The sequence below is a fragment of the Phyllobates terribilis genome, unplaced genomic scaffold (genome assembly GCF_046119375.1).
Source record: "Phyllobates terribilis strain yellow unplaced genomic scaffold, ASM4611937v1 Scaffold_7__3_contigs__length_470593459, whole genome shotgun sequence".
NCBI classification, from domain to species: domain Eukaryota; kingdom Metazoa; phylum Chordata; class Amphibia; order Anura; family Dendrobatidae; genus Phyllobates; species Phyllobates terribilis.
Window position 1 is genome coordinate 72,397,374 of NW_027362767.1, and position 8,725 is coordinate 72,406,098.

General features: G+C 43.2%; 1 protein-coding gene across 1 annotated transcript; it reads left to right on the forward strand.

The window, feature by feature from the left end:
- The first annotated feature begins 2,146 nt into the window (after positions 1-2,146).
- TIMM9 (translocase of inner mitochondrial membrane 9) lies at positions 2,147-8,327 on the forward strand. The gene is made up of 4 exons (XM_073637517.1): positions 2,147-2,281; positions 3,631-3,697; positions 4,458-4,553; positions 7,835-8,327. The coding sequence occupies exons 2-4, from the start codon at positions 3,659-3,661 to the stop codon at positions 7,967-7,969; spliced, it is 270 nt and encodes an 89-aa protein (XP_073493618.1). The 5' UTR covers positions 2,147-2,281; positions 3,631-3,658; the 3' UTR covers positions 7,970-8,327.
- The last annotated feature ends 398 nt before the right edge of the window (positions 8,328-8,725 follow it).

Here is an 8,725-nt window from a genome sequence, read left to right on the forward strand (position 1 = left end):
ACTTCAAAAGCACTTCCATCCTGATTTGCATATGTCTTCTACACCAGATTTGGGGGATAAGCTTCTATACAGTGATACCACTACTTGTAAAAATGTGATGACAGGTTCACATGAAGGGTGCCAGATTGCCAAGAACGTTTGCATTGACTACCAGGAGAGATAAAAGTAGTATGTTAAACTGCCTAGCAGTGTTAGTTGTTAGAGGGATTGTCTGGCGTCTCTCTCTACCACCTGATCCAATGTTGGGCGTAGGAAGACGTTGCTGTGAGCGAGTGGGACAGTTCTAAAGCATTCATCTGACAACCAATTGGTCTTATCTAATTAATAGGTGGTCCCATTAGTAAGATGAGACCAGCTGGGCAGTGGATGGTTTCTTCACAAGTCATCTCACCTTTTTACAACAACATCTCTCCATACCAGATGTTAGAATGCTGTCTGCCCTTTAAGGGATTTTCCATTTTCAGAATATAACTCTTCCCCCGCAGTTTGTTTTAAAAACAAATTGTGCTTACTCACCCTCCTGTGGTCCAGCGCTGAGTCTCCACTACTGCTCCCAATGTATGTTATTGTCTGCAGCGCTGCAGCCAATCAGTGAGCTCAGAGGCTCATACCACGAACTCGGGCAGAGCTGCTGAACTCACTGATTGGCTGCAGTGCCAGTGCTGTTGGCAGGATATCAGCAGTGCAGACAACAACAGACACCGAAAGCAGTGTGAAGAATCAGTACTGGACCCGGGGAGGGTGAGTGCAATTGGGAGAAAGTGTTTTTCTCAAACTGAAAAACTTCTTTAATCCCTAAGTACCTTGAATGCCCTAAAGAAACACCCCTTTTTGTGTATTTATTTTACGACACCAGCATCTTTTCTGATAGAAAAGGTAGCAATGCACAAAAAATGTGTGACAGTGTAATACATAGCAGTACTGGACTGACCCTAAATGAATGGATACAAACACTTCATTATCCATAGGCGTAACCATTCTCCAATCAGTTTCTATGAATGTTGCTACCGTTTTATGCGCACATGCAAAACTGATGCCAGCGCCGGATGAACCTAGGTAAGTACCGGGGTCTACTAAGCCCAGGTTTCAATTGGCGACATACGCTGTACATGAACGTTCAATGTGCGCTGTATGTGTAGGGAGCGGGCACCTGAGTCTAAGGCCACGTTCACATGTTCAGTATTTGGTCAGTATTTTACATCAGTATCTGTAACCAAAACCAGGAGAGGAACAATCAGAGGAAAAGTATAATAGAAACAAATCGCCACTTCTGTATTTATCACCCACTCCTAGTTTTGGCTACAAATACTGATGTAAAATACTGACCATATACTGAATGTGTGAACATGGCCTAACTGCAGTGATCAGAGCTAGCGCAGAATGCAGCAATTTAACCTCTTAGGTGCCAATGTCACATATGACCGCAGCACTTATAATGTTGGGAATTGGGGAAGGTGTCGCCTGCAATGCTCATCGGCCTCAACCCTCCGCAAACATGATTGTAGGGTGCCAAAGGCAATGTCATGGTGCCGGGGGACCCCCTAAAGACCCCTATATCTGTTATAGTTAATTAGTACAACTATTACATCTAGCTGGTGGCTGGAGATTATAGGAGATAGGTAATTATACAATACACCACAGTATCATAGCATTGTACTGTACAAGTGATCACACTTTTAGGTCCCTTAGGGGTATTAATAAAAAAAATGTATACTTTTAAAAAAGAAAAAAAAAAGTTTATATCACCCCCCTTCCCTTTTCTCTGAACATAGAATCTAAAACATTTTAAAAAATTTAACATATTTGATATTGCCTTCCAAAAAATGGAATAAAAAGATGAGAACGTCATATGGACCCCAAAATTGTAATGATACAAATTACAGCTGGTACCACAACAAAACAAGTCCTGGTACAGCTGCAAGTTATAGCTTATGGAAGAGAAGAACATATATCACTAGGAACTTAAAGAACAAAGGTTTTGTTCCTGCCGGAAGGTTAATGGTGATGCACTGAAGCGTCCTGGGTACCGGTTGTAAATCTATCTGACGTTTAATGTTTGAACATTTTACAGAAAAATAAATGTATTGACGAATTATCAAGGTAACGGGATCGTGATAGGGGTGATAGCACGAGTGACGTTACATGGAGACTGGCTGTTATATCCCGCGTAATACTGAGCCGGCGTCCTCATATGTGACGAATCTGCTGTGGAAAAATCACTGTCGCCCCGCCCACGTGTTCCTCCTGCAAGAAGCGGAGAGGCGATCACTGCAGGGAGGAGGTCAGTGACTGCCGGGGTGCGGGGCAGAGGCGAGGAGGCCCGGGCGTGGGACTGCTCGGAAATATTGGGGGGGGGGGTGCAGGCAGCACTCTGATGCCCCCATAGCCTTGGTGCTGTGTCCTTGCCGCATGTGGCTTATAGGTCACGTGGTCCCTGGATCTATCAGCCTGTGCACTGCAGGACCATTCATAGTGTGACCTCTGCTCCATGGGCTCCTTACCTGCAGCATTGATGAGCTGCAGTACCAGTAACGGCCACCAGTGTGTGTGGCGCTGTGTATTGGTCAGTAGTGAGGGGGATCAAGGCGGCCACCTTTTTAGCTGATCTGCAGGAGTCGGACCCCACTGAACAATAGCCCAACCATAAGGAGAACCTGTCTGCCAGTTCCTTGATAAAGGGCTATTCCATAGCTTGTAGATAACTTACTGATCGCTGGGGGGTCACTGAGAAAGCGGCTCGGTATCCTGGGATCTGTTGAATGCTGTGGAGGTACTCATACTTTATCTCTGCAAGCGCAGCTCCACTGCATTCAAGACCGGATCTGACAGATCCCAGCAGTGGGACCCCCAGCGATCAGTAGGTTACCCCTACCTTGCAGATAGGGGATAAAATTAGTATCTTAAAGCCCCCACTAACTGATTGATGGCGGCTCGGCGCCCCTGCCGATCATCTGAATGCAGTGGCTGCACCTCTCTAGGAAGCGCCTCATTGATTACCGAGACACGTCCCTGGATAGCACTTCACAATGATCTTTTCAGGGGCAAATCCTGCTGACAGGTCCCTTTAAAGTTTTGCTGAACCTCTTTTATACTGATCTGTTGGATCCACTCATGTTTTAAGCAAAAATGAATAAAAGCTGTTAAGTTATTTCCCAAATAATAAGTTATTCCCTATCCAAAAGATATGGGATAACTTATCACTGGGGGGGGTCTGACCGCTGGGACCACAAGCAATCTCAAGATGAGGGCTCTGGGATCCTGCAGATATCCTGTAAATCTCTGGGATGGGGTATGGGAACACCCCTTTAATACAGGTTTGGGTGGCCTTGTAGTAAGATGCAGACATTGTATAACTCCGTGGCCCTATTAACCCCTCCAAGTTTTACCAAAGGGTCACTGTGTCCCTTCATTGTTGTGGGGGTTTGACCTTGCTGTCATACTCAAGGTCACCCATGTAAATGGACAGCGTTAGAGACATGCCCTTTAACCACACGTCCGTGTCGATCCGGTGACATTTATCCATCCATGACGGTTTTCTAACCTCCCTCATATTTTGCATTTAACTCTTGGATGCATTTTTGTTGTTTGCAAAATTAATCTGTTATCTTATTTCTTGTCTTGTATTTCCAGGCGACTGATTTCTAAAGTCTAAAGAGACATGGCGGCGCAAATCTCAGAATCGGATCAAATCAAACAGGTAAATCAGCTCATTAAACACCTTCCATCTGATTAAAGGGGATGTCCACTATTGTATATTGATGACTTTAGGGTAGGTCATCAGTATCAGACCCGTGAGGGTACAACACCCGGCACCTTCATCGATCAGCTGTTACAAGCTCTGGCAGTAGCAGGATGTAAAGCGTGAGGATTAGATCTCCACTGCTCCACCACCCTGCGTATTGGCCATTGCTGGGTACAGCTGATCAGCTCTGCTGTTTTTTGACATTTTTTAGGCCAGTCCTGCCTCTTGTCCAAGAGAAGATGAGATTTCACTGGAGGAGTCTGGAACATTCATCTCATAATTCATGGTCGTTGTGTAAATTCTCACAGAAATGCTCTCCTGATTATAACTAGAGTACGTTTCTGATTCTGGTGCATGGACAGCTTGAAAGATGTGCCAAATTTATTAAGACATGTGTGCCTCTTAGTTTGGTGCATCGTACTCCTGTGGACTTTTGATGAAGGTGGCTATATAAAACGCCAATCTTGATGAATTCAAGAAAGGGGAAATTAAGGATTACACTGTGCCTATATAATTTCATACATGTGCTGGGCCCGCCCAGAGGAGCTGTACGCTGGTCACTTCTTTTACTGTACTACTTGGGAATGACCATAAGAAAGCCCCCAATGTTACTATCGCCTCAATAACACTTGGGCAAGGTTCTTTATTTCACTTGTATGTGCATATATCAGAATTCAAGTCTGACGTTCAGATGCTTTTTCCTTTTTCTTCGCAGTTTAAAGAATTTCTTGGAACTTATAATAAACTGACAGAAAACTGCTTCCTGGACTGTGTGAAGGATTTTACTACACGGGAGGTTAAGCCTGAAGAGGTCGGTCTGCGTCCTCCACATTGATTATGTAGGCTGTTGAGTACTTATGTCATAGAAGCAATAGACTGCATCTTTCGGAGCATCTATAGTGACTTGCGTCCTGCAGTTTATCCTCTTTAATCATCAGTTGCCCCTGAGCTGGTGGAGACTAGTTGCTGTGATGTTTCCCATACACTGTGCACACAGACATGTGGGATTCCTGCCCTCCTTCCTCTAGGTAGCACATATTTAGCAAGCAGTGTAGCTGTGCATTCAGCACTGGAGTGAGATAAAACACTTACTAGAAAGCATCTACATGGGTCTGCTATAGATATTGTAATGAGGCTCTGTCAGTGGTCACCTGGCAGCTCTAAGAATGTCTACCACGGAATAGTCTTACCGGATCCCGAGAGTAGTCCTGGCCTTCACCCTTTTACCTCTGTACAGATATCTTGACTTACATGGGGGCAACGCTGTGGGTTGTTTGGTGGTGCAGGAGGGGGTCAGGTTGTTGGGTCAGAACCAGGTGGGCAGACAAGGTACAAAATCAGAGAAACTAGGAGTTTCTTGTACAAAAATATAACAAAATCTTTATTAAAGACACATGTATACATATTAGCAAAAAGACAATCTGGATAAAAGCAGTGTGCATAAGAAGCAGTGTCAAGAACCCCCCCCCCACCCCTTGAACAAAAGGACTAGTCAGAGGTTATCTGTAATTGTATACTAGGTATGGGCCGGGAAAAGCGGAATATTTAAGGTTGATCATAACAGGTTAATCTAGGTAGTGTATATAAAGCAAGTAATAGGAGTATAAGCACACAGTGTGCCTGCTAAAATACAAACTCCCGGGGCCACCATAAACACATATATAGGTACCAGAGTACTGGGGGGAAACGTTTTGACTTAGGTAAAATGTGCTGAGGGAACCTACCTTGATGGTTTGATGTTTGTTCATTGAATAACTCCTCTAATACCTGTATTGCCTCCTTCTCGGCAGGACTCACCAGGGCTGGATTATTATGGTTCTTGTCATGTAATTTTTTAAAATCAACTTTCGAGAAAACAGCTGAAGATGTTTCAAAGCTGTGAAAAAATGGAAACCATTAGTAGGCGAAAATGACAAACCCTTGCTTAGTACATCAAGCTCATGTTTAGAGAGGACACGGGTAGACAAATGAATCACCTGAAGATTCCCAGCATTATCCGTCGCTGTTTGACCACTAACTGGTCCCTGGTGTTTTCTTGCATTTTCACACGATATGTGGGATGAGAGGTTGCCTGCGTCAAAGGGGTAGAGCCTTTAGTACTAGATTGTATATTATCCTGAGAGGATGTAGATCTAAGGGAAGAGGATCTTGATCTAGAGGAAAAGTCCTCTCTAAAACGTGGGCGGGATATGTCTAGTGGATTCCGCCATTTATAGACTCGGTTAGTTTTAAAGTCATTAATATCTCTTTGAAGCTTCATTTTGGTTTTTTGTAGGTCCTCAACCCATTTCTGTGTTTCCTGCTCGATTTCATCATTGAGCCTTTTAAGAGTACTAACTGGAGCCTCTTTTTTAATAGAAATTGAGGAACTTCTCTCTACTATCTCCATACTTGTCAGTGAGGCACGATTTCTTTCCTTCAAGAGCTCTGTAAAGCCACTTGAGCAAGTATTAGCCAGACTTTCCCACTCCCATTTAAATTTCTCATCCTCAATGGGAAATGAGGGAAAAATCTGGATGCGTAGCCCTCTGGGGATCAACCCCCTTTGGAGGTATTTTTCTAAAAACGCGTGAGTCCACCGTGTATGTGTTTTTAATTAAATCTTTTAATTGAATAGTCATCGCGTTAGTACTTATGCTAGTTCCTTCAGTGCTGCCCACGGCACTGTCCTTGCTCACATCATCAAGTAAAGAGAGCCATGTATCATCACGAGCTCGGAAATCCATGGTAGGATTGGGAAAAACTGTGAGGAACACAGAAGCAACTGTTATATAAAAGTTTCCCAAGATCATATTAAACTAGGGCACATCAGCATGCATAAGTAAGAGTGTGCCCATGTAACTCCAAAAACATGAAAGAAACCAGAGAAACTAGGAGTTTCTTGAACAAAAAACACTGCTTTTATCCATATTGTCTTTTTGCTAATATGTTATTAAATACACATGTATACATATTAGCAAAAAGACAATATGGATAAAAGCAGTGTGCATAAGGAGCAGTGTCAGGAAAAAAGTGTACATGTGTATTTAATAAAGATTTTGTTATATTTTTGTAGAAGAAACTTCTAGTTTCTCTGGTTTCTTTCATGTTTTTGGAGTTACATGGGCACACTCTTACTTATGCATGCAGATGTGCCCTAGTTTAGTATGATCTTGGGAAACTTTTATATAAAAAGGTACAAAATCAGAAGACACGAGTAGACAGTAAACAGATCGAGGTCAGAACAGGAATCCAAAAAAGACAAAAGAGGATCTGAGAAGCTGCAGCAAATCAGAGAGAACAATGCTCTACCTGGCAGCTCACAGCAGTAAGCTGGTAGCTTTAGTAGGGTGTGGTGCTGTCCAATTAGCCAAAGCAGGGAGCTGTTCATTCCATACTTGCCAGACTGGACGGCACTACAGGTCCCAACCACCCTAATCTTAGTGGCTGGATAGAGCCTGCGCTGCCCCGAGCTTCCGCCCACGACGTCTCCTCCGTCACCAACTCCACCTGCAGAGTGAATATGGTGACACGTGGTGACAGACACAGATGTCCCAAAGGAGATGTGACAAATATTACAAATTTTCTTGTATTCGCTGCTACTTTCAATTGTTAAAACAGCAACCATTTTACGCATGGCCTCTCCATGTTTGTGCATCTCCCCTTATAAAAAGAATACCCTATTTTGCAGAAAGTAGCCCTTGCCCTTAAGGCTGTGTGACCACAATGCGTTTTTGGTGCATTTTTTTTGTGCGGATTTGCAGCGCGGAAACGCTCCAGAAACGCATTGCATACCTTATCCCATGACTTCCTATGACACTCTGCAAGTTCTGTGCACATTGTGCAGCTTTTACTCGCAGAAAAAATCCGGACATGACCAGTTCTTGTGCGTTTCTGCATGCAGATTTGCCTATACAATGCATTGGAAAAACGCATGGCAAATACGCATGCAAAAACCGCATGCGTTTTTCTGCCAAGGAGATGCAGAAATGCTCAGGAGAATTTCTGCTTCATTTCTGCATTCTGGGCACTAAGCCTAAAGTTTCGCAAAGATTGCTGCTTCACAATTTGGATTGCGCCATTACTAACTTGCACTCCTCTTTCTACTGTTAGGTTACTTGCTCAGAGCACTGTCTACAGAAGTATCTGAAAATGACACAGAGGATATCCATGAGATTTCAGGAGTATCACATACAACAGAACGAGGCCTTGGCCGCCAAAGCAGGACTCATTGGTCAGCCACGATAAGAGTTGAGATTGCTGATAGGATCTCTATCAGTCCAGCGAACAACATGCTGTGCTGTCCAGAAAAAAAGGCTCTGAAGACGGGTTGTGCCAGTCTACTAGCAGAGCCCCAGGTGCTGAAGAATGGCTGACATCAGAAGAAGACTGGTCAAGGGAGGCAATCCTAGATTGTTCTTCCTAACAGGTGTCCTCTATTAGATATTCTGAACACTTTTCTAATAAGATTCAGCTAACATTATGATGGAAAAACAGATTACTTGTATTTTTCTTGAAGATATGACCGAAGATAATGTTACATATTCTACAAGCTGAAGTTCCAATGTTCCAGTGAAATAAACTTGATTGTAAGGATGAATTGTTGAATGCCTTTGTATTTTACTACTAATTTTTTTTTTTTATAAGGAATTCAGAAATATCATTGGTTGGGTGTAGTATTCCAACTCTATTCACTTCATCGGGCTGAGTTGTAATACCAGATTCATAACTGGACGAGTTATCTATCTAAATGCAAACACCGCTACTACATTGTCTGTGGCACTTCCAGGGATAGCCAAGCATATGGGGGCCTCATTATCAGTATCTATGGGTGATCCATAACCTTAGTTATGTGTAAAACCACTGAGAAAAATCTCAGTCCTCATAATCGCATTTATTTCCATATACACAAAGGCGCTGGGAGCTGCACATACAATTCCAAACTAAAATATTAATTTTTTAACCTGAAAAAGAAAAGGGAATAATCGGCTGCTCAAAAACTAG

What these genes read in the sequence shown, in the direction of transcription:
- TIMM9 (XM_073637517.1), top strand. Translation starts at nt 3,659, where the DNA reads ATGGCGGCGCAAATCTCAGAATCGGATCAAATCAAACAG. An exon ending in AATCGGATCAAATCAAACAG is followed by an intron (nt 3,698 to 4,457) that starts GTAAATCAGCTC and finishes TTTTCTTCGCAG; the next exon opens with TTTAAAGAATTTCTTGGAAC. An exon ending in GGGAGGTTAAGCCTGAAGAG is followed by an intron (nt 4,554 to 7,834) that starts GTCGGTCTGCGT and finishes TTCTACTGTTAG; the next exon opens with GTTACTTGCTCAGAGCACTG.